The 26,240-nt window shown below is 50.8% G+C and overlaps 1 protein-coding gene and 1 pseudogene across 1 annotated transcript; one reads left to right on the top strand and one right to left on the bottom strand.

Annotated features, from left to right (window-relative positions):
- Nucleotides 1-2,918, bottom strand: part of LOC140418097 (interferon-inducible GTPase 5-like) — a 105,290-nt pseudogene extending 102,372 nt beyond the window's left edge.
- LOC140420876 (interferon-inducible GTPase 5-like) lies at nucleotides 1,309-26,201 on the top strand. Its single transcript, XM_072504976.1, has 2 exons — nucleotides 1,309-1,364; nucleotides 22,328-26,201. The coding sequence occupies exon 2, from the start codon at nucleotides 22,335-22,337 to the stop codon at nucleotides 23,559-23,561; it is 1,227 nt and encodes a 408-aa protein (XP_072361077.1). The 5' UTR covers nucleotides 1,309-1,364; nucleotides 22,328-22,334; the 3' UTR covers nucleotides 23,562-26,201.
- The last annotated feature ends 39 nt before the right edge of the window (nucleotides 26,202-26,240 follow it).

The raw sequence follows: 26,240 nt of genomic DNA, 5'->3' as shown, positions 1-26,240 counted from the left end.
GATTTTTTTTGTGGTGTGTCGGGCGGTACTGAGGCAGGCATTTGAGGAGCCACTGGGGCTGAGGGAGATGATGGATAGTATCAGGGGGGGTGGAGTCGGGGAAGGCCCCAGAACTGGACGGCTTTCCGGCAGAGTTTTTTAAGCAGTTTGCGACAAGGTTGGCCCCACACCTGTTGGGGATGTTTAGTGAGGCAGTGGAGTGGGGGAAGTTGCCAGCGACGGGGAAGGACCCACTAGAGTGTGTGTCCTACAGGCCCAGCTCTTTGTTGAACATGGATGTGAAAGTTCAGGCGAAGGTGTTGCCGTGTAGGTTGGAAGGGTGCGTGCCAGAGGTGGTCTTAGAGGAATAAACAGGTTTTGTAAAGGGTAGGCAGCTCTCCAGCAACATTAGGAGGTCCCCCTGGCTGGAGAAGATTAATTTCAAGTTGAGGGGGTCAGAAAAGGATTTTGAGGTGGGGTGGAGGCCGTACATGACTGTATGTCAGGAGCTGCTCATCGCGGGAAGGGGGGTTTAAAGGGGAAAAACTGCACAGACTATTAAATATGCTTTGATGGACTGTGTATTTTGTAGATGTTGTGTATGTTTGGAATATCTTTTTAAAAATGTACTTATGCGCTGGTTGGGAGTGAGTTGTGAGGGAACATTTAAAAGACATTCCCCATTGTTAGCAGAGAGCTGCTGTGCCACAAGCCCAGCGAATCAGATGGCGAGACAGCCAGTAATGACGTGAACCTCGTGGGCGTTAATTTTCGGCACAAAGTGCCGTTAAATATGGGCCACGATCTCACGAATGCAGTCGCCGGGAAACACCCGGCAAATCATGCCAAAAATGACACTTAGACCTTTTCCCGTTAAATCGCACCCACAGTGTTTTGGCCTCAGCTACGTTCCGTGGTAACAAATTCACCACTCTCTTGGTGAAGACATTTCTCCTCATCTCTGTCATAGAACATACAGTGCAGAAGAAGGCCATTCGGCCCATCGATTCTGCACCGGCCCACTTAAGCCCTCACTTCCACCCTATCCCCGTAACCCAATAACCCCTCCTAACCTTTTTGGTCACTCAGGGCAATTTATCACGGCCAATCCACCTAACCTCCACGTCTTTGGACTGTGGGAGGAAACCGGAGCACCCGGAGGAAACCCATGCAGACATGGGGAGAACGTCCTAAATGGTCTGCCCCGTTTCCTCAGACTGTGACCTCCAAGAATTTGCCCAATGACTGGAAAGCTGTTCAGTGTCACTATTCACTCCCAGTTTAAATGTGAAACTGAAGCAGCAGTAACCAGCCACTCTGGACTAAGGTGTTGACAGTGCGAGAGCTTCATTGATAAACTCTCCTCCATCAAGGACGCGGTGCAGGTAAGGAGCAAGAAATCAAACAACAAACCTAGTAAAGTTGTCAGAATTATGAGGGTGAATCAGATTCAACAAGTTTAAACAAAATCACAGCTCAAACTTAAATGTTGCTCCAAGTGTTTACCTCATTGTCTCAATCTCGTTTTCCTCTTCAATTTAGGAATTATGCATTGAAAATACATCTACCTAAAAGTGAGGAGTTACATATTCAGGGTTCTACCAGGTGAAAATGAAACTGTTATAAGAGAGATAAACTTCAGGAAATTAAAATTGACCAGATTGGGGAGTGGAATCCATCACGGGAATGGTTGTGGAAATTGTTGGTTATCAGTAGAAGTGCGATGTTAGTCAGAAGATGAAATTGAACTGTTTGGTCTTTTTTCTAAGTATTCACAATGAGAACAAATCGCTGAATGTTTTGTCTCTCCTCTGCAGGTCTTTAAAAAAAAAAATTTTAAGTACCCAATTCTCTTTTTATTCCCAATTAAGGGACAATTTAGCGTGGCCAATTCACCTAACCTGCACATCTTTGGGTTGTGGGGGTGAGACCCACGCAGACATGGGGGGGAATGTGCAATCTCCACACGGACAGTGACCCGGGGCCAGGATTGAACTCAGGTCTTCGGCACCTTGAGACAGCCACTGCACCTCTGTGCTTCCCTTCGCCTCTGCAGGTCTAATTAAAAACTGGGAATGAATAAGAAATAACTGTTTCATATCACTGCAAGAGAGGGCAGTCTGGTGTCTGTTAGTTTAAGAGCTAAAAGTGAAAAGAAGATATTGGACAGCCAGACCTTCACTTGCTCCAGCAGTGGTACGGGCTCCCCTGGTTTAATTTAGCTGGCCTGGGGACTGCCTGTGTTCCTAGTTAAAACTCGAAAGAAGCATTTCGTTAGCCATACTTTGGTCAAGTGCCCAAAGACAAGTTTCCGTGCCTGGCTTAATACCCTGTGTCCTTTCTGGCTCTTTGGTTACATGGGGCATCTCCCTCACTATTTCTTTCCCTGAGTCAGGGGTGATAACATGGCTAGGATAGGACGGCATGCTGGCTCAGTGGTTAGCACTGCTGCCTTACAGCTCCAGGGACCTTGGTTCAATTCCGGCCTCGGGTGACTGTGTGGAGTTTGCGCGTTCTCCCCGTGTCTGCGTGGGTTTGCTGCGGTTTCCCCCCACAGTCCAAAAATGTGCAGGTTAGGTGGATTGGCTAAATTGTCCCTTCGTGCACAGATTATTAGATGAGGTTACGGGAAATGGGCAGCTGAGTGGGCCTGGGTAGAGTACAAAGGTCGATGCAGACTTGATTGGCCAAATGGCCCCCTTCTGCACTGTAGGGCTTCTATAACTGCTTGAGGATTTTCTGCTCCCTCTTCAGCTTGAGGATGTTTGGACATTCTATTTCAGATTCTCGGGGCCTGCTCTGGATCCCATTTGTTTTACTGACCTTGCTTTGGTAATGTGAGCAGCTCTCGCCCGAGGTCCACTCTTTTGTGCTTCTTGATCTTTTCCAGCTTTCTGCTCTTCTGCAGATTTCTGCTGCTTCGCATGAGCCTCTTTCATATTTTTCTGGCTGAATCACAGACTTTTAAAATCTAGAAAACTTTTTTTCTAAAGGCAGTGCCTCTGAGCTATCTGCAGCCGCCTGCGCCACAGCAGAGTTTTGCTGAAACTTTTGGTTTGCTCAGCCTTTCCGGATTGTTCTGGCTTGTCGGGGCACAGTGCTTGGGAACTCACCGAAGCATGCCCCTGCTGTTTAGCGATTTCCCTCTTCTCTTCTTGGCATTCCCACTCTGCTCATTGAGCTTTTCATCTTATCACCTGGATCTTGTGTTGCTGCGCACATTCTCTCTCTCTTGCCCCCTCTTGAAATTCTTGCTGGAGACTGAACTTCCCTAGCTCAACATTGGCTTTGGGAGGGGATCGGGAGGACATGATTGATCTTTTGCTCTGATTGTTCCACTGGTAACGTTGAATCCACACATCCTCCCAATGTCAGGATTAGTTTATTTTGTTTGATTTCATTGAGCAATTTGAACTGCAATTCCCTAGCCTGAGCTGCCAATTGAACGGTCAGGTAGAGAGGGAGAATGGTACGGTCTGGAAGACCGTCCTACTGGCCCTACGGTCCAGAAATCTCCCAGTTTCCCGGTGGCAGGAAGTCCTCCCGGATGCCCTCCACTCCATCCGGTCGCTGCTGTGTACCACCACTAACCAAACGCCTCACGAGCGCCTCCCTGTCTTCCCTAGGAAGTCCTCCTCCGGAACGTCGCTGCCGACCTGGCTGGCAGCCCCAGGACCCACCTTGCTCCGAAAGCGTGTGCGGGCGCACAAATCGGACCCATTGGTCGAGAGGGTTCACCTTCTCCACGCAAACCCCCAGTACGCCTACGTGGTGTACCCCGACAGCCGACAGGACACGGTCTCCCTGCGGGACCTGTCGCCCGCCGGAAGCACACACACACTCCCAACACCGATAACCCCCTCCATGCCACAGGCGCACCCCACGACCGCTCCCTTCCCGGGTGGATCGGTCCTCCTCCCGTGCCTGCCCAGGAGTAAAGAAACAGGGACGAACAGCGCAACGCTCCCAGAGACGACAGTGCCCGAGCCAGCACCTGCACCACCACCGGGGCTGAGGCGATCGACAAGGATGACCAGTGCACCCGCTCGACTCGTGGAATCCGCGTGACACAATTTAAAAAAAAAACTTGGAAATAATTCTGACAAAACCTGTACATTGTTAACTGTTGGGATAAATGCATAGCCACTGTACGAAATTAGTTCCAGGACCAGCCTTGTAAACCCCTACCACCATGTGAACCACCACCCCGCCGGGTTCTTTTTTAACAAGGGGTGAATGTGGTGGTATGTATTAGGGGTAGTACGGTACCTGTGAAGCCGAGAGGCTATTGGCTGACAGGTCCCGGGTCCTGGTTGGATCTGCTGCCTGCTGGCTCCACCCAGCAGGTGGAATATCAGGGCTCGAATTCTCCCAGCAGCCGCATTCTGTAATTGAGCTGCTGGGGAACAAGTCTTGCTTAATAAAGCCTCGATTGACTTAATCACTTCTCGACTTGAGTGAGCAATTGTTGCGCTACAATCTGTAATTCTATGAAGGAAGCTCAGCCAGAAGGTGGTAGGGTTTCTCCCTCTCGCTCTCTCTTTGCCAAATGATTTTAAGAGGCATTCCAGCAAAATCTGTGGAGAGTTTCTTGTTTAAAAAGCACAGACAGCCATCAGAACTGGGAAAGAGATCTCCTGAATGTGAAAGTGCCAGCTGTTTTTTTGCAGGTAAGCAACACTCTTATGTCTCTGTCTGAAGGGCGGGGAAGAGCTCAAAATTGAAGCTTATGGATGGGCGTTATTCTCTGACCCCCCAGAGGGTCGGAGAATGGCCGTTGGCCGCCGTCAATTCCGCCCCCGCCGCCCGCCGAAGTCTCCGAAGGGAGAAAGGTCGGCGGGGCGTCAATGGCGCCGCAGACCTCGGAGAATGGCACGGGTGGGCGCAAGGCAATCGATTTTGGGCCTGTCGATATTCTCCCGTCCGGATGGGCCGAAGTCCCGTCGACGTGATGACGGGTCACGTCGGCGTAAATCAAACCTCCTTTTCATCGGCGTCAACCTGTGCTCCAGGTTCACGCTGACCAGCGTGGAGGTGGGTGACGGCCTGGGGGGGGGGGGGGTTGGCCGTTGGACAGGCGATGGCGTGGCCACAGTCTGAATGTGTGGGGGAGAGGTGTGTGTAGGGTTTTGTGTGTGTGTGTGCGGTGGGGGGAGTGGTTAGAGTGGGCTGGGCTCCGGGGGAGTGCCGGGAGGGGGGTTGAGTGCAGGGGACGGGAGGATGGGGGGGTCCGTGCCGGGGAGGAGGATGGGGGGGTCCGTGTCGGGGAGGAGGATGGGGGGGTCCGTGCCGTGGAGGGGGATGGGGGGACGGGGTCCGTGCCGAGGAGGAGGATGGGGGGGACGGGGGGGTCCGTGCCGGGGAGGGGGATGGGGTCCGTGCCGGGGAGGAGGATGGGGGGGGGTCCGTGCCGGGGAGGGGGACGGGTCCAAGCCGGGAGGGGGATGGGGTGACGGGGTCTGTGCCGGGGAAGAGGATGGGGGGGGATCCATGCCGGGGAGGGGGACGGGGTCCGTGCCGGGGAGGGGGAAGTGGGGGGCCGTGCCTGGGAGGGGAACGGGGTCCATGCCGGGGAGGAGGATGGGGGGGGGGGTCCGTGCCGGGGAGGAGGAGGGGGTCCGTGCCGGGAGGGGGATGGGGGGACGGGGTCCGTGCCGGGGAGGAGGATGGGGGGGGGGGTCCGTGCCGGGGAGGGGTATGGGGGGGGTCCGTGCCGGGGAGGGGGTCGGGGTTCGTGCCGGGGAGGGGGATGGGAGACGGGGTCCGTGAAGGGGAGGAGGATGGGGGGGGGGGGGTCTGTGCCGGGGAGGAGGATGGGGGGGGGTCCGTGCCGGGGAGGAGGATGGGGGGGGTCCGTGCCGGGGAGTGGGGGTGCGAGGGCAAGTGAGTTGGTCCACCTGGCCAGGTGCCAGCCTCCAACAGTTGGACCCATGCGGTCCAGGCCACCTGGCTGGTGGGAGGAGGGGGTATGGGCAATGATGACATGTCGTCGTTCCCCCCCCCCCCCCACCAGGCTGTCATGTTTTCCGATCAGCCTGCGATGTTGGCCGCCGTAGCGGCAGCCGCTAATGTCTATGTTGCCCTGGATGAGGACGAGGAGGGGGAGGAGGACGTCGCGGCCCCACGGCAACAGAGGCACCCGAGGGTAGGGGCCCCAGCAGTCATACCAGGACCTCACGGACCGGGAATGCAGGAGGAGACTCCGGATGAGCCGGGAAACCGTGGCACACATCTGCCACCTGCTGGCACACCTGTCACCGCGTGGCACTGGCGGGGTCACCCTCTCCCCGTGTCCGTCAAGGTTACGGTGGCCCTGAACTTTTATGCAACGGGGTCATTCCAGGCACCGAGTGGGGACCTGTCTGGCATATCGCAGACATCGGTGCATCGGTGCATCCGGACATTGACAGACGCCGTATATGCCATGGCGCACCGCTACATCCGCTTCCCGGTGGACCGGGCCAGCCAAGATGCCCGGGCCGTGGGCTTCTCTGCCGTGGCTGGGTTCCCCATGGTCCAGGGCGCGATTGATCTGATGCACGTCGCCGTGCGGCCACCTGCAGACAACAGGGCCGTGTTCACCAATAGGAAGGGGACCTATTCAATGAACATACAGGTGGTCTGCGACCACCGCATGATGATCCTGCATGTCTGCGCCCGTCACCCAGGCAGTGTACACGACTCATACGTGTTGTCACGGTTATACATCACCGGCATGTACGAGGGATGCCATCCCCGGCTGAGGGGCTGGTTGCTGGGCGACAGGGGCTACCCATTGCGATCGTGGCTGATGACGCCTGTACGGAGGCCACGCAATGAGGCGGAGAACCGCTTCAATGATGCCCATGTAGCGACAAGGGGAGTGATAGAGGTGCTTTGGCGTGCTGAAGATGCGTTTCAGGTGCCTGGACCTCTCTGGGGGCGTCCTCCAGTATCGGTCAGATAGGGTCGGCCGCATCATTGTGGTGTGCTGTGTCCTGCACAACATAGCCCAGCAGAGGGGCGATGTGCCGCAGGCAGAGGAGGGTGGAGTGGAGGAGCAGCAGGAAGAGGCGCAGTCCTCTCCAGATGAGGGGGATGGGGGCAATGGTCAGGGCAGACGGGCTGGACACGGGCGGGTGGCTGTCCACCGTTACCGGCTGGGCCAGCGGGCACGGGACAGGCTGATAGCCGCCCGCTTCACTGATTAGATGGGCGTGGGAATCGGGTAGTATGGCCACAGACCGCACACCATGGAAACACCCAACCACCCCCACCCCCCACCCATCCACCCACCCAGCACCCTCACCCCCCCTCCCCAACCCCACCCACCCCACCCGCATGCACACCACCACCCCCCCCCCCCCATTGCCGATCCACCTGCGGCACAATGGCCGGGCTCACACAGTTGCCGGTGGAAGCGTGTCTATTGCGAGCCATGGAGGATGATGACAACCCGCCCTGCGATGAGCTCCTGGCTCCACATCGTTGGACTATGTCTGACCCATGGCCACAGTACCACCATCCACCCGGACCATCCCTGCATGCGGCTGTGACACTGCAGCGCACGGTCCCGTCCTCTGCCCGGGGGCATGTTGATGGCGGCGCAGGGGGAAGGGGGCAGACTCACCTGGGGCTGAGGTAAGACCACCCCTCACACACACACTTGCGCTCAACGTACATGACACCCCCGCATGCTTTGGACAGAGCACAAAGGCAGCTTCTGTAGGTGTAACATTGACTTTAATAACGAACGGAGTTCATGCACGTGCCCTAGCCCCTAAAACTCATCTGTGCCCTGCACCCGTGCCAACTTACTCAGTGTCTAGTTGTTTGGCCTTACGGACCCTTTGACTACGTCTACGTGGTTCCCCAGACGGTACAGCAGAACTGGAGGTGGACTCCTGTGATTCCTGCCCTCTGACACGGGATCCCTTTGGCGGCCGTATCCTGGGGCGTCCTGGCCTAGATGGGCCAGGCTGTGGCCCGGGCGACTGGGATGGCGAGCTGCCAGCCTGTCCTGCCCGTTGCCCACCCGATGCACCTGGGTCGAAAGGGGGGGGGGGGGGGGAGTCCGAGGTGTCGTGGTGTTCTGGGACCTCCCCTACAGGGGGAGCCGGGACGGACCACACCACCTCCTCCTCCCTCGGGGTGCCTGATGACCCCCAGGCCTCTACATGGGTGGGGGATGCGAACGGACTGGCCATCCGACGCCCCCCCCGACATCTGGCGCTGCCAGTCCTGGAGGCCCGTGCTGGTATCGACAGGGGTCTGCAGGTTTGCAGCCATGGAGCCCAGGGGGTTGGCAAACCCTGTCTGTGACAGTGCGACGCCGGCTCACACATGGCCACTGGCGCCGATGCCCTCAGCGATGGCCTGCAGAGACTGGGCCATGGCCTGCAGAGACTGGGCCATGGCCTGCAGAGACTGGGCCATGGCCTGCTGAGACTGGGCCATGGCCTGCAGACACTGGGCTATGGACTGCTGAGACTGGGCCATGACGTTGAGCGCCTCTGCCATCTGCCACTGGCGCTGGCTCATGGCCTCCTGTGAGAGGGCAGCCATGTCCTGGGCCACAGACGCTGCCTGCACGGAAAGCCCCAGGCCTCGCAAACCGTTCCCCATGTCTGACACCGTCGCACCCATTGCCTCCACCGCGGACGCCACCCGTGCGGTGTTGGTCTGGGTGACACATATGACCGGCACCACTCCCAGCTCCTGGACGTGGGTGGACTCCTCCACCTGCGACTGCAGCCGCCGTAAGCCGGCCGTCACCCTCTTCGCCCGTCTCCGGTTCGGTGGTTGCATCGGATCTATGGGTGGGTGTGGTCACTCCAGGAACACGGGATCCATCTGGGCAGCAGATGTTCGCTTGGGCTGGGCTGCCCTCCGACCGCCCGGCCCCTCTGCTGCTCCTACCTCCGCCTGCTGTACCGGGACGGCTGTGTTGTGCACACCAGTGAGTTTACCAGACGCCTCATCACTAAAGTGCCCAACCGAGGTGAGCGTCTCTGCGATGGTGGAGGGTGTTGGTGACAGCAGTGGCGTTGTGTCGTGCTCTTCGTCCCACTCTGAGTCCATGGCACTTTGGGGTGGCGGTTCGTCTCCACCCATCCAATCTGTGTCACTGTCCGGTATTTCGTTTTCCTGGGTAGTGCTGTCCCGGGTAGGGGTGTCCTGGGTAGTGGTGTCCTGGGTAGTGGTGTCCTGGGAGGGGGTGTCCTGGGTAGTGGTGTCCTGTGTAGTGGTGTCCTGGCTCAGCTGTGACGGGGGCCTGTGGCTGCCCCTCTCGTCGCTGGGTGGCACACGCCTGCGTCGTCGCACCCGCACGAGACGGGGTCGTCTTCTCCCTGTTGCTCCAGGTCTCTCCGTCTCCAGTGGTCTCCAAGGGACATCCTGCGGGCGTCGCATGCCGGAGGGTCCGGGTCTCTTCGTCTCCAGTGGTGTGCGAGGGGCATCCTGCGGGCGTCGCATGCCGGAGGGTCCGGGTCTCTCCGTCTCCTGTGGTGTGCGAGGGGCATCCTGCAGGCGTCGCATGCCAGAGGGTCCGGGTCTCTCCGTCTCCCATGGTGTGCGAGATGCATCCTGCGGGCGTCGCATGCCGGAGGGTCCGGGTCTCTCCGTCTCCCGTGGCCTCCGAGGGGCATCATGCGGGCGGTCTGCATCTGCGGGGATGGGTGCCTCGACGTTTGCTCCTGCGATAAACAATGAAGCATGCATGGTTAGACACACAGGCAGTGATCAGGTGATATGGGGGAGGGGGGATATGGGGACGGGCTGTCGGTGGCTCACTTGCTGGTGGGCCCCCGACCTCTGCATCAGCAACCTCCCGGTCCTCAGGTCTGCCAGCCAGTTCCAGGGCCCTTCCCTCATGTTCGGTCAGTGGCCTCTCATCAGCTGGGCCTCCTCCAGTCCTCACATGCTCCCTGGTGTTGTGTGCGCGCTTCTCCTGTGGGGGGTGGTGGCAGGGGTAAAAGGCAACAGTGTTAGACAGGTATATGAATGCACGCCATCGGTTGCGCGTGTATTGCAGATGTTAAGGTTAGGGCTGGATTCACTTGGGGAAATGGGAGAAGGCGGATATGGGGGAGAGGGGATATGGGGGATATGCGGGAGGGGGGATATGGGGGAGGGGCGATATGGGGAGGGGGATATGGGGGCTATGGGGGACGGGGCATATGGGGGAGGGGGGATATGGGGCATATGGGGGCTATGGGGGAGGGGGGATATGGGGGAGGGGGGATATGGTGGATATGGGGAGGGGGGATATGGGGAGGGGCATATGGGGGATCTGGGGGAAAAGGGGAGGGGGGATCTGGGGGATGTGGGGGAGGGGGGATATGGGGGATATGGATATCCGGCAGGGGGGGAGGCTCACCCTGCCTGCTCTGACGAGGTCGTTCACCTTCTTGTGGCACTGGGTGCCTGTCCGTGGTGTCAGGGCCACAGCGCTGGCGGCCTCTGCCACCTCCCTCCACAGACGCCGGCTGTGGCGTGGGGCAACTCTGCGGCCGTGCCCGGGATACAGGGCGTCCCTCCTCTGCTCCACTGCGTCCAGGAGCGCCTCCACATCCCGTGACTCGAACCTCGGGGCTGAGCGGCGGGCGGCCATCCGGTCGGGTGTTCCGGTCGGGTGGGGGGGAGCAGCGCGTCCTGATGAGCCGTCACGCCGAGCGGCGTGTGTGACGCCGCACGGCGTGAAGCATGTGAGCAAGCGCGGATCCCGTCACGTCGCTGCTAGCCGGAGACTTTGCGACGTTTGGGGCGGTGTGATGAAGGTCGGATTTGTGCCGTTTTTGGAGCTGATCGGCGGACTTTGCGCCGATAACGGAGAATTTCGCCCATGGTGAGAGCATTCATGATAACACAGCCAGAGTCCTGTATAGAAATCAGGCAACGGAAAATCTGCTCATTCCAGAGTTAAAGCCCAGTAATTTCACAGAGAGACGAATGCTCCATCTGATGGTACATGAGCAGAATTACACTGATCTGAAAATCTTGTACATAGCACCATCTGGTGGCTGGCGATTAGAATTGCACTGACCTTAACATCCTGTACCTCGCTCCATCTGATGGTGAAAAGATGGAATTGCGGCAACTTGAATTTCTTGAGTAAATCCATTCCCAGAGGCTACAACCACAACAGTGAAGACTCAGCTGAAACCTATTTTCCATTTTCTTTTAATCCTCTCCTACCCTTACCATGCATATGTCTTGTATATGTCTGGGTGAAGGGTGGGATAAGGTTGTAGAGTAGGTACACTGGTAGACCATTGTCCTGTTATTCCTTTCTGGTGTCGGTAACTCATTGGAGCAGGCGAGGGTTAAAGATTTCAGAAAAACACGAAGGCTAATTCACTTATGTTGGGACTCCAGCGTCTGTGGGGCTAGAACTGACTGCGCACTCACCCAGGGTGTCATAACTATTTGCAAATCAACTATGTAACAGTACACATATCACACTAACCATCAAACAACAAGGAAACATCACCGTTCCATATTGGTACCAAAACAAAATATAGATCATGGATTATCATAGATTATCATAGGATTTACAGTGCAGAAGGAGGCCATTCAGCCCATCGAGACTGCACTGGCTCTTGGATAGAGCACCCTACCCAAGGTCAACACCCCATAACCCAGTAACCCCACCCAACAGTAAGGGCAATTTATCATGGCCAATCCACCTAACCTGCACATCTTTGGACTGTGGGAGGAAACCGGAGCACCCGGAGGAAACCCACGCACACACCGGGAGGATGTGCAGACTCCGGACAACAGCTCATTTTCACAAAAAAGTCAAACAGACAGTATCACCCTTATAGATTCCTCAACAGAAATGGAAGATAAGTCTGAGAATGCATTGTCATGGCCAGAACATTGCGCTGGAAATGATCTGTCCATCAATGTATTGCTTGCTGGTTGTTCAATGTATTACTGCCATTCTCCGTTCAGGAGCCGCAGCTGTGCAGGCCCCCTCTAGATGGCCCAATCTCACCAGGACCAATTTCTGGCATCCACATATTCCACTGGCGCTCAAGTTGCAATTGAACATCCTTGACTTCCAGCATGTTTGACCTGCAGAGACGTGTCAGTTATATGCAGCACTCACCACACCAGCAACCGGCAAAAGCATTTCTACAATGGCATTATCAGGTGGCCCATTTGGATCAATGTCAATGGATGCGAGGCAGGTTTGTGTGATGGACTGGGCGGTGTTCATGACTCTCTGAAGTTTCTTGCGGTCCTGGGCCGAGCAGTTACTGTACCAGGCTGTGATGCAGCCCGATAGGATGCTTTCTATGGTGCCTCTGTAAAAGTTGGTAAGTGTTAATGTGGACATGCCGAATTTCCTTTGTTTTTTTGAGCAAGTATAGGCGCTGTTGTGCTTTCTTGATGGTAGCGTCAACATGGGTGGACCAGGACAGATTTTTGGAGATGTGTACCCCTAGGAATTTGAAACTGCTAACCATCTCCACCTCGGCCCCGTTGATGCTGGCAGGGGCGTGTACAGTAATTTGGTTTCTGAAGTCAATGACCAGCTCTTTAGTTTTGCTAGCATTGAGGGAGAGATTGTTGTCGCTGCACCACTCCACTAGGTTCTCAATCTCCCTTCTGTATTCTGACTCGTCGTTATTCAAGATCCGACCCACTATGGTCGTATCGTCAGAAAATTTGTAGATGGAGTTGTAACCAAAGTTTGCCACGCAGTCGCGTGTGTACAGGGAGTAGAGTAGGGGGCTAAGTACGCAGCCTTGCTGGGCCCCGGTATTGAGGACTATTGTGTGGGAGGTGTTGTTATTTATTCTTACTGATTGTATCTATGGGTCAGAAAGTTGAGGATCCAGTTTCAGAGTGAGGAGCCAAGACCTAGTTTTGGAGCTTGGCTGGGATTATGTTGTTCAAGGCCGAGCTGTAGTCAATAAATAGGAATCTGGTGTAGGAGTCCTTGTTGTCGAGATGTTCTAGGGGTGAGTGTAGGGCCAGGCTTCAAATCGCATTGCCTTCTGGCTTCATGTCCCTCTGAGCTCCAGGTCTCGGGTATCTTTGAAAAAAATGTCCTTCTTTCCAGATACAGAAAAAGAATGAAACAACAACAGCAGCCTCCAGGCATTTGCAACTACCAGCAGGAGATAGCAACAAACACAAAGCTATAACAGAACATTTGTACAAAGAAAACCATACACACTTTAAACATTAAACAGTCAACAATACAATAAAGTGACCAGCAATCTTCCCCTCCAGCAACTCGCAGCAGTAGATTCTCAACAGTGGAAAGTCGCACCAGAAAGTCATACCGATGCAGAACATGCCAGAAGAGGGAAAGAGCATCCCTTCCCCTTCACCGGCACGAGTAGCATGTAACCTTACATCCTTCATTTTCTCAGCCCAGGCCACAGAAACAAAAGAGGTGGCAGCAAACAAAGATGCAGCTTCCAGGCATTAAACATTAAACAGTCAACAGCACAATAAAGCCACCATAAATCTGCAAAAGCATTTCTTCACCATGTTCATCAAGTTGCTCGTTTGGGTCAATCCGCCTCTGTCTCCCCCTCTCGCAGCTCCCAGGCAGTGGACTCTCAACAGTGGAAAGTCAAACCGCAAGGTCACATCGACGCAGAACATGCCAGAAGAAAGATAGAGCACCCCTTCCTTTTTCCAGCACTGGCAGTAGGTCATTTTACATCCTCCCTTTCCTTACTCCAGGCTACAGAAGCTAAAGAGGCAGCAGCAAGCAACACACATGGCCTTCAGGCATTTTCAGCCACGAGCAGGAGCAAGCAGCAAACACAATCTGCAGCCACTTGAGAATATTTTATTTATTAATGGTCAACAGTACCTTTATACAAAAGGATTTTAAAAAACTTAACAGTCCACACATCACATTAACCATAAACTGACAAGGAAAAGTACTGTGCCATACACACAGGTACATACTCACTGCAAAATATCAGTACAAATTCAAATCCACAACAGCTTCGTTACACAAAGAAACCAAATACACATAAAACATGAAACGGTCAACAGTACAAATAAGTTACCAGTATCCAAAACAACACGCCGCCCTGTCGACGTATCTCAACCCCCAGCAGCAGGTTAACCGGAAAGTCAAACTAACACAGAGCATGATGGAACAGCGAGATAACCACCCTTTCCAGTCTCACGCTGCAGATAAAGGGGGCTGCAGCAGACAAACACACGGCCGCCAGGCATGAAATAACAAAGAGGCGGTACAATGAAGTTGCCAGCATCCGAATCAACATGCTCCTCTTTCCCCCTCTGGCAGCTCCCAGCAACAGACTTGCATCAGTCAAAAGTTCTCTGTTGATAATGCAACAATACACCAGAAAGCCACACGGGGCAGCATGGCAGCACAATGGGTAGCACAGTTGCTTCACAGCTCCAGGGTCCCAGGTTTGATTCCCGGCTTGGGTCACTGTCTGTGTGGTGTCTGCATGTTCTCTCCGTGTCTGCGGGGGTTTCCTCCGGGTGCTCCGGTTTCCTCCCACAAGTAATGAAATGAAATGAAAAATGAAATGAAAATCGCTTATTGTCACAAGTAGGCTTCAAATGAAGTTACTGCGAAATGCCCCTAGTCACCACATTCCAGCGCCTGTTCGGTGAGGCTGTTACGGGAATCGAACCGTGCTGCTGGCTTGCCTTGGTCTGCTTTCAAAGCCAGCGATTTAGCCCTGTGCTAAACAGCCCCAAAAGTCCCGAAAGATGTGCTGTTAGGTGAATTTACATAGAATATAGAACATAGAACTGTACAGCACAGTACAGGATCTTCAGCCCACGATGTTGTGCCGAACTAGTCTGAAACTAAGATCAAATCAACCTACTCCCAATCATTCTAGTGCACTCCATATGCCTATCCAATAACCGCTTGAAAGTTCCTGAAGTGTCCCACTCAGCTACCATAGCTGGGAGTGCGTTCCACGCCCCAACCACTCTCTGAGTAAAGAACCTACTTCTGACATCCCTCCTATATCTTCCACCATGAATCTTATAGTTATGCCCCCTTGTAACAGCCACATCCACCCGAGAAAAAAGTTGCTGAACATCCACTCTATCTAATCCTCTCATCATCTTATACACTTCAATTAAGTCACCTCTCATCCTCCTTCGCTCCAATGAGAAAGCCCTAGCTCCCTCAACCTTTCCTCATAAGACCTACCCTCCAATCCAGGCAGCATCCTGGTAAATCTACTTTGCACCCTTTCCAATGCTTCCACATCCTTCCTACAATGAGGTGACCAGAACTGCACACAATACTCCAAATGTGGTCTAATCAAGGTCTTGTACAGTTGCAGCTTAACCTCACAGCTCTTAAACTCAATCCCCCTGTTAATAAACGCTAACACACTATATGCTTTCTTCACGGCTCTATCCACTTGGGTGGCAACTTTCAGAGATCTATGGACATGAACTCTGAGATCTCTCTGCTCCTCCACATTCTTCAGAACCCTGCCGTTAACCATGTAATCCGCATTCAAATTTGTCCTACCAAAGTGAATCACTTCACACTTATCAGGGTTAAACTCCATCTGCCACTTTTCAGCCCTTACTCCATCTGCCACTTTTCAGCCCAGCTCTGCATCCTATCAATGTCTCTTTGCAGCCTACAACAGCCCTCCACATTATCCACTACTCCACCAATCTTGGTGTCATCAGCAAATTTACAAACCCAACCTTCAACTCCATCATCCAAGTCATTGATAAAAATCACAAATAGCAGAGGACCCAGCACTGATCCCTGTGGTACACTGCTGGTGACTGGGCTCCAGGATGAAAATTTACCATCTGCCACCACCCTCTGTCTTCTATGTGATAGCGAGTTACTGATCCCATCAGCCAAATTTCCCTCTGTGCCATGACTCCTTACTTTCTGCATGAGCCGACCATGAGACACCTTATCAAATGCCTTACTAAAATGCATGTATACGACATCAACTGCTCTATCTTCATCTATGTACTTAGTTACCTCCTCAAAAAATACAATCAAACTTGTGAGGCAAGACTTACCCCTCACAAATCTGTGCTGACTATCCTAGATTAAGCTATATCTTTCCAAATGATCATAAATCCTATCCCTCAGGACCCTTTCCAATAATGTACCTATGACCAAAGTGAGACTAACCGGCCTACAATTCCCAGGGTTATACCTGTACCCTTTCTTGATCAAGGGGACAACATTCGCCTCTCTCCAGTCTTCTGGCACTATTCCTGTAGACAGTGAGGACATAAAGATCAAAGCCAAAGGCCCTGCAATCTCATCCCTTGCCTCCCAAAGAATCCTAGGACATATCCCATCAGGCCCAGGGGACTTATCTATCCTCAGGTTTCTCAAAATTTCTAACACATCTTCCTTCTGAATATCTACCTCCTCCAGCCTACCAGCCTGTATTGCACTATCCTCCTCAACAACATGGCCCCTGTCCTTTGTGAACACTGAAGAAAAGTATTCATTTAGGGCCTCTCCTATATTTTCAGACTCCATGCACACGTTCCCACTACTGTCCTTGACTGGCCCTAACTTCACCTTGGTCATTCTTTTATTCCTCACATAAGTGTAAAAAGCCTTGGGGTTTTCCTTGATCCTACCCGCCAAGGACTATCTTGTATCCCTCAAGTGCCCTGACTGAACCTTATTTTCTCATCCTTACATAAGTCCCCGAGTGTAGAAGCAGGGATGTGTTGCTGCAATTATACAGGGCCTTGGTGAGGCCACACCTGGAGTATTGTGTGCAGTTTTGGTCTCCTTCTCTGCGGAAGGATGTTCTTGCTCTCGAGGGAGTGCAGCAAAGGTTTACCAGACTGATTCCAGGGGTGGCGGGACTGTCATATGAGGAGAGATTGACTAGGTTGGGATTATTCTCGCTGGAGCTCAGAAGAATGAGGCTGGGATCTAATAGAGACTTATAAAATTTTAATGGGACTAGACAGGGTAGATGTAGGGAAGATGTTACCAATGATGGGTGCGTCCAGAAGCAGGGATCACAGTCTGAGGACTCAGGGTAAACCATTTTGGACAGATATAAGGAGAAAGTTCTTCACACAAAGAGTAGTGAGCCTGTGGAATTCATTACCACAGGAAATAGTTGATGCTAAAACTTTGAATATATTTCAGAGGTGGCTGGATATAGCACTTGGGGAGAATGGGATCAAATGCTACGGGGAGAAAGCAGGATTAGGCTATTGAGTTGGATGATCAGCCATGATCATGATGAATGGCGGAGCAGGCTCGAAAGGCCAAAAGGCCTCCTCCTGCTCCTATCTTCTATGTATCTATATATGTATCAAAGACAACAAAGTATTTGTGGCTGCACTGTGAGTGGTGCCTGGTTAAACGAGAGAGCGCTTTAGGAATTGGGTGAAAATAGGGAGTTAATAATAATTTTTATCATTGTCACAAGTAGGCTTACATTAACACTGCAATAAAGCTACTGTCAAAAGCCCCTATTCGCCCCACTCCAGTGCCTGTTCGGGTACACAGAGGGAGAATTCAGAATGTCCAATTCACCTAACAAGCACGTCTTTCGGGATTTGTGGGAGGAAACCGGAGCACCCGGAGGAAACCCACGCAGACACGAGGAGAACGTACAGACTCCGCACAGACAGTGACCAAAGCCGGGAATCGAACCTGGGACCCTGGCGCTGTGAAGCAACAGTTAGGTGAAACCGGGAGACGGTGAAGCTAAAAACACTGAGAGCGGAGCTCAGTCTCAGTCCAGGCAGGAGCGCGGCTTAGCTGAGCTTCATGAATACAAAGGTCAGATTCCTATTCACATTAACCTCGCAGTCAGTGTCACAGTGAAGCAGTCGTGAGTTTGAAAAGTTTTTTTTTGGAAGAAGGGATTAACTGAGATACAACACAAATAAGTGAAAGTCAGTTTGTTATAATAAAGTAATGTAATTAAAGTAGGGTAAAGGAAGTGAAGTTAGCATAAGGGTGATATGTTAATAGTATTCCTATACAAGTATAATTCTTTGTTAAAAACGGGAGTAAATAAGGGGCTTAAGCGTAGTCATGGCAGGAGAGTTCACACCAGTGAAAAGCTCCTGCTGTGGTATGTGGCAAATCATGGAAGCTTCAGTTGTCCCTGCTGTGCAGGAAGCATGTCCAACTGTAACTCCTGGCTAACAGCATTTTTGAACAGGAACTGAAGCTGGATTCACTGCGGAGTTTCCTCGGTTCTGAGCACGTCATGGATAGCACATTCAGTGAGGCGGTCACAGCACAGGTGAAGATTGAACAGGCAGAAAAGACATGGGTGACCACCAGGCAGAGTAGAGGAAGGCAGGTTGTGCAAGAGGCCCCTATGGTCATCTCCCTCTCTAACAGATATGCCGTATTGGATACTGTTGTGGATGACTGTGTTGGAGAAAGCAGTGACAGCCGATTTCATGGCACCATGTGTTGGTCTGCTGCACAAGATGGGAGGAGGAAGAATGGCAGGTCTATTGAGGTCAGGGATTTAATTGTAAGGGAAACAGGTAGACATTTCTATGGCTGCAAAAGAGACTCCATGATGGTATGTTGCCTCCCTGGCGTCAGGGTCAGGGATGTCACTGACGGCTGCAGGGAATACTGAAAGGGAGGGGAAATGGAGAGATAGCGTGGTACACATTGGTCCCAACGATATGAGCACAAAAAGATATGAGATCCTGCAAGTAGAATTTAGGGAGCTAGGAAGTCAATTAACAAACAGGATGTAGGAAGTAGTTCTAGATTACTTCTGGTACCATGTGCTCGAGAATGCAGAATAAGAGGTAAGTCCAGATGAATGCATTGTTGAAAAAATGGTGGGTGGGGGGGAGGAGGGCGCTTTAGATTTCAGGGATATTGGCGTTGATGGGACCTGTACAAGGTGGACGGGTTGTACCTGAACTGAAATGGAACCAGTGTCCTTGCAGGGAGGTTTGAGAGTGATGTTGGGGAGGGTTTAAACTAACTTCATAAGGTTCAGCAGGGAGAGATGCACAGCCAAAATTAGAAGAGGCATCAAGTGAATCAGAAAGGCATAGAATTTCTAGACCAGTTAAATCACAAGGGAGTTTGGCAAGATTGGATGGTGTTTATTTTAATGCAAGGATTCTGACGAACTAGACAGATTAGTTGAGGGCAAAAATTAAAACATGATGATATGATATCATTGCTGTCACTGAGGCATGGTTGAGAGAGGGGCAGGATTGAAAGCTCAATAATCCAGGCTAGAGGATCTTCAGTCGACACAGGGAAAGAAGTAAAAGACGAGGGGTGTCGCAATTTTGATCAGGGAATCAATTACAGCAGTAAGAAGGGACAGCACCTTAGAAGGCGCTTCAAACAGAACCATATGGATAGAACCTAAAAAGTAAAAGGGGCAAGGATATTGCTGGGAGTGTTCTACAGGTCCCCGAACAGTCCGAGAGAAATATAAGAAAATATAAGTATCGGCAAATTTCAGAGAAGTATAAAGGTAACTTTGGGGGATTTCAACTTCCCCAACTGTAGCTGGGATAGTCATAGTGTGAAAGGTTTAGAGGAAGCGGAAAATGCATCCAGGAGAACGTTTAAAGCCAGTACATAAAAGATCCTACAAGAGACGAGGGGATGGTGGGGGCAGTCCTGGATTTAACTTTAGGTAACAAAGCCAAGCAAGTGTTTGAAGTATGACTGGGGGAGTATTTTTCAGACAGCGAAAATAACCCATTTAGATTCAAGATACTTATGAACCTGAAATAAAAGTTCTAAACTGGGGGAAGGCCCATCTGAATAAGATCAGAAATGATTTGGCCCGACTGGACTAGGGGCAGACACCTTTAGGTAAATCTGTGACAGAACAGTAGAATGCATTCAAGAAGGAAATAGGGAGAGTGCAGGGCTAACATGTTTGAATCAAGAAAAAGAGTGGGATCAACAAATCCAGTGAACACTGAATGTCGAGGGATATACAGCATTGGTAAGCAGCAGAAGGAAGGCTAATGGCAGATATCGAGGGCTTAAAACAGCAAAAGCCCGAGAGGCGTATAGAATGTGCAAGAGGAACTTAGAAAGGAAATTAATAGAACAAAAAGGAGACATGAAACAATACTGGCATGTGAAATAAATGACAATCCAAAGCTGTTTTACAAGCACATTAAGGGTAAAAGGATAACCGAGGGAAAGAGTCAGGTTAATCTCAGTGTTGGGGAAACTATTGGAAGCAATTCTGAGAGACAGAATTAATCTGCATTTTTAGAAGCAGGGATTAATCAAGAACAGTCAGCATGGTTTGGTGAAGTGTAGGTCATGTCCATAAGACCATAAGACATGGGAGCAGAATTAGGCCACTTGGCCCATCGAGTCTGCTCTGCCATTCAATCATGGCTGATATTTTCTGATCCCATTCTCCTGCCTTCTCCCCATAACCCCTGATCCCTTGTCTGACCAACTTGATTGATCTTTTCAAAAAGGTGACCAGGAGGTGTGTAGTTGAGGGCAATGCATTTGATGTGGTCTAGTTGGACTTCAGCAAGGCTTGTGATGAGGTCCCACAGGGGAGACTGATAGCGAAGTTAAGCGCCCATGGGATCCAAGGAAGTTTGGCAAATTGGATACAGAATTGGCTGAGTGACAGGAAGCAGAAGATGATGGTTGAGAAGTTATGGGAAACCTGTGTCCAGTGGGGTCCCACAAGGATCAGTGTTGGGGCCCTTGCTGTTTGTGGTTGATAGAAATTATTTAGACAGGAGGGGTGATTGGATTACGGGGATAACGTGGAAGTGAGGGCTTGAGTGGGTTGGTGCAGACTCAATGGGCCGAAGGGCCTCCTTCTGCACTGTATGTTTACCAATGTAGGAGAGTTGATCATTAAGTTTGCGGATGATACGAAAATTGGTGAGGTGGTAAATAGTGAGGAGGATAGCCTTAGATTACAGGAGGATATAGATGGGCTGGTCAGTTGGGCTGATCAGCGGCAAATGGAATTCAATCCGGATAAGTGTGAGGTGATGCACTTGGGCAGGACAAACAAGACAAGGGAATACATGATAAACAGCAGGACCTTGGGAAGCACCGAGAATCAGAGGTGTGCATATGCTCCGGTCCCTTAAGGTAGCAGGACAGGTGAATTAAGAAGGCAAATGGTATACTTGCTTTAATTAGCTGAGTCATAGAGTTTAAGAGCAGGCAGGTTATGCTGGAACTGTATAAAACGTTGGTTAGGCCACAGCTAGAGTATTTTGCTCAGTTCTGGAATCCACATAATAATAATCTTTTACTAGTGTCACAAATAGGCTTAGATTAACACTGCAATGAAGTTACTGTGAAAATTATAGGAGAGATGTGATAGCATTGGAAAGGGTGCAGAACAGATTTACCAGGATGTTGCCTGGGATATAGAGTTTTAGTTATGAAGAGAGATTGGATAGGCTGGGATTGTTGTCCTTGGAGCAGAGAAGACTGAGGAGGGACATGGTTTAGATGTACAACATTATGAGATAGATAGAATAGAGAAAAATAAACGTTTCCCCTTGGTGGAGGGATCAATGATCAGGGGAGGTTTAGAGAGAATGTGATGAAAAACCTTTTCACCCAGAGGGTGGTGGGTGGCTGGAACTCACTGCCTGAAAGGGTGGTGGAGGCAGAGACCTTCATAACATTTAAGAAATAATTAGCTATGTACTTGGGGTGCCAAGGCATATAAGGCTGTGTGCCAAGTGCTGGAAAATGTGATTAGAATAGTTACGTGATTGTTTTTGACTGGCACAGACAGGATGGGCCGAAAGGCCATTTCTGTGCTGTCCACATCTATATCTCGATGACTCTAAGTGGCAGGGGAGGAGGAACCACAATCCTCTGTCCTCTCCCATTTTCTGAGGAGGAAACTCTGGAATCGCTGGGCAGTCACATGGGGAAAGCAGTAAGAGATAGAGAAGCAGGATGAAAGGAGCCAGCTTCAGTCTGCAGAATTTAAGCAGTCAGCAGAACAGACCTTAAAAAGGGAAACAACGGTCAGACAAGGATTTAAAAGAGGTTCCTTACATAAGGGGTGAGGAGAAACCTGGGGTGGTAGAGAAGTCTGGAATTGCCACTATCTGCAGGGACAGGAGATGATTTATATTTTGCTGTTGTACCTCTGGATCCAGATTGAAGGAGTCCTTCATTTTAAGGAAAGTTGTTTGTCTTCAAGAAAAGACAAATCAGCTTACCATTCATTCCATTGGTCATTCTGGGACCTTGCTGTAAATTAATTGATTGTCACATTTACCAGATAATTACAGTGATTGCATTTTTAAAATAATTAGTTAGGTGTGAAGTGTGTTCTGAGAATATGACAAAGTGCTATATAAATGCATGTTCTTCTGCCTGCTACAAAACATCTTGTAAAATGTTTTTTTTCAGAGATCAGATGGCTCATTCATCAAATTCTTCATTCTTCAGTCTGGAAGAGATCAGTAAACTGAAGTCATCCTTTGAAATGGATGGGCTGATGAGGGCTACTCCACAGATACAGAAGAAGCTAAATGAGCTGGACAACACCGAGCTTAACATCGCAGTGACAGGGGAATCAGGCTCCGGGAAATCTTCTTTCATCAATGCGATGAGAAGTCTTCAGAGCGATGATGAGGGAGCCGCTCAAACTGGAACCACAGAAACCACAATGGAGCCAATCGGATACAGACACCCCAGCCTGCCCAATGTTTGTTTTTGGGATCTGCCAGGAATTGGGACAATAATATTCCCAACCGAAAATTACTCAAAGGAAATGCAATTCAATAAATATGATTTATTCATCATCATCTCCGCCTGCCGATTTAGTGAAAATGATGTAAAACTCACCAAAGAGATTAAGCGGCTAGGAAAGAATTTCTACTTCATTCGAACTAAAATTGACAATGATCTCAGGTCAATGAGAAAGAGAGGAAGGAAATTTAATGAAGAAGAAGAACTGGAAAAGATCAGGAATTATTGTGTCAGAAGCCTGCAAAAGGCTGGGATCCCATCACCCCATGTTTTCCTGATATCAAACTTTGATCTGAATCTGTATGATTTTGATCTGTTAAGTAAAACTCTTGACGTTGATCTTCCCAATATAAAGAGAAGTATTTACACCTTGGCCCTTCCAAATTTAAACTTGGAAATTGTAGAGAGGAAAAGGGAAGAGCTAAGGGAACAAGTCTGGATGATGGCAACACTTTCTGGAGCAGTAGGAGCAGTGCCTGTTCCTGGAGTTTCCCTTGCTTGTGACATTGGGATAGTGCTTAAAGGAATAGTACATTTCCGTAAATGTCTGGGTCTGGATGATGCCTCTCTTCAAAGACTGGCCAACGAGGTAAGGAAACCTGTGGAGGATCTGAAAGCCGTGGTGAAAACTCCCCTGGTGGGTGAAATAACTCCCGATATAATAACGGGATTACATTGGGGTCTTGCCTCTGCCACCATTTCAGCAGTTGAGCTTGCTTTCAATAACATACCAATTATTGGATCCATCTTTGGAGCAGGATCGTCATTTCTTGTGACCTACAAACTGCTGACTGGTGCCCTGGATGATCTTACAGAGAATGCAAAGAGAGTGGTGAAGGCTGCACTTGGGATTGATAAAAATGCTCCAGAGCAAAATCAGTCCATGAGTTAATGCTGATACATTAAAGATGCGTGCGTCACCCTTACATTGGCAAGAATTCGACTGACCAACATTGCACTTTTGCTGAAATCATTCTGAAAACATTTCTCCTACGGGATTCTCCATCGGCGGGATCCTTTGTTTCACCAGTAGCGCACACACACCCATGGATTTCCTGATGGCGTGGGATGGCCACAATGGGAATCCCCATTGACCGGCTGCCAGAACGGAGGATCTCGCTGCCAGTGAGGGGCGCAGGAAAACGGGGCTGGCGGGATGGAGAATCCCACCCCTCATGTATTTCAGGGAAGGATGAGTGTTTCCAGAAAGGACTTTTCCCCACCCACTGTTGCTGCCAGAGCTCTCAACCGTGTGCGACCCATCTCCTTCACCTCTGCTCTCAATCATTGCCCTCTCTTCCAGAACCAGGGTCCTTCTTGCCTTTGTACAAACCCCATCAGCCACCATATTCAAAGGATTAAAATCCGCTAGTTTTGTCAATTCTAGCATGATGCCATACCAAACACATCTTTCCCTCACTCCCTCTATCAACATTCAGCAGGGCCCATTCACTCCGGGACACCATGGTCCACTCCATCACCTCCAACAACTCATGGAACCTTCCCAGAATTGCAGGAGGTGTAACACCTGCCTCGCTACCTCCGGCCTGCTCACCATTCCAGGCCCCAAACACTCTGTACAAGTGTGTACAAGACGCTTCACCTGCAACTCCTTCAATCTGGTTTATTGCATTCGCTGCTCAAAATGCAGTGTACTCTACATTGGAGAGACTAAATGCAGACTGGTTGATCGCTTTGCAGAACATCTTCGGTCCGTCCGCAAGCAGGACCCAGATCTTCCTGTCGCTTGCCATTTCAACTCACCATCCTGCTCTCATGTCCACGTGTCCATCTTGGCCTGCTGCAATGTACCAGTGAAGCCCAGCGCAAGCAGAAGGAACAGCACCTCATCTTCCGATTGCATGGCATGTTATAGTCTTTGGACAATGAGTCCAACAACATCAGACTGCCAATCTCTCCTCCACCTTTACCCCATTGTTATCTCTGTCATTTATTTCAATTTCTTCCATCAATCCCTTTTTCCTCACCACTGTCTCCCCCTCCCCATCCCACCCGACCTCACTAGGGCCATCCCTGAGGTTGTCCTTTGACACACTGCTTACCTTTGTCCTGCCATTAACACATTCTGATCTCTTAGTCATCATCGCCACAATTTACATTCCCTTTGTCTTTTTATCCACCGCATCTTTGTTAATGCCCACCTATCACTGGCCCTATCCAGCCCCACTGCTCCACACACACCCACAACAGTATAAATCTAATTTATTTCCAATTCTCCCTAGAATCATCATAGAATCGTAGAATTTACAGTGCAGGAGGAGGCCATTCAGCCCATTGAGTCTGCACCAGCCCTTGGAAAGAGCGCCTTACCTCAGCCCACATCCCACACCTTATCCCCGTAACCCCGTAAACACTAGCTCCGTTCTCTCCACAGATGCTGTCAGACCTGCTGAGATTATACAGCATTTTCTGTTTTTGGTTTGGGAATAGGTTTCTCTGGCTGTTATGTGAGGAGAGAAATGAGGGTGAGAATTTTAAAAGAGCTCACCCAGTATTACACACACACACTGCACCCAGACAACTCAATTAAATTAAACACAAGCAAATCGGACTGACTACGAGAATCATTCAAAGATCACAGACTGTTGCCATTCCACCCATCGTGCCTGTGTTCTCAGTGATTGTGATGGATTCAGTTCCCATGCCCAGCTCCTTCTCTGTGATGGTCTTGATTTGGTTCATAACAAGAGCATCAACACTGAAATGGATGCACACAGGTTTACATGAGAGACAAACCCACTTAACTGTGGAATTGGCTCGCTGATCCGTAATTTTCACATTAGCTTCTATGTCACCCGCATATATGTCATTCACACAAGCTTTATTCACAATAGATGATTAAGTCACAATGGAAACTTATTGCCAGTGAACCCCAACCACAATATCATATCAAGCTACGAGCTGCTTTCTAATGCTATTAAAACTTTTCACCCCCTTCACTAATGCTCCTCCACACATTGGCTTTCGATCACTGCTGCATCATACACTATCTGTATTTTGAATTGTTCCCAGCTCTGTGAGTTCTTCTGCGCGATTCTCCATCAGCGGGACCCTCCGCTTCACCAGAAGCACCACCCACACCTGTGGGTTTCCTGATGGTCTGGGATGGTCACAATGGGAAACCCCATTGGCCGGCTGCGGGAACGGAGGATCCCACTGCTGGTGGGTTGCACAGCGCGGGAAAACAGGGCTGGTGGGACAGAGAATCCCGCTCCTTATTTTTAGGCAAGCTGTGGTCACAGATAAAGAGACTACAGAGATCGGGGTCCAGGATCAGCCCAGTACTAATGCAAAATACTATAATGCTTGAAATCTGAAATAAAAACAGAAAATGCTGGAAACACTCAGCCGATCAAGCAGAAACCGTGAAGAGAGAAACAGGGGGCGCAATCCAATGGCCACGCTGAACCAGAAAAGAGCTCGCCGCGACGCAGCATGCCATTGAAATCCGGGAGAACCTGCTCCCGGGATCTACCTGGCTCTCAATGCCTCGTGAGATTCAACGCAATTTTGCAAGTTGTGATGTGCTGGTTTAGCTCAGTGGGCTAGA

The sequence above is a fragment of the Scyliorhinus torazame genome, chromosome 5, assembly GCF_047496885.1.
Source record: "Scyliorhinus torazame isolate Kashiwa2021f chromosome 5, sScyTor2.1, whole genome shotgun sequence".
Taxonomy (NCBI): domain Eukaryota; kingdom Metazoa; phylum Chordata; class Chondrichthyes; order Carcharhiniformes; family Scyliorhinidae; genus Scyliorhinus; species Scyliorhinus torazame.
Note: the sequence above shows the minus strand (reverse complement) of the source record. Positions and strands in the feature narration are given on the sequence as shown.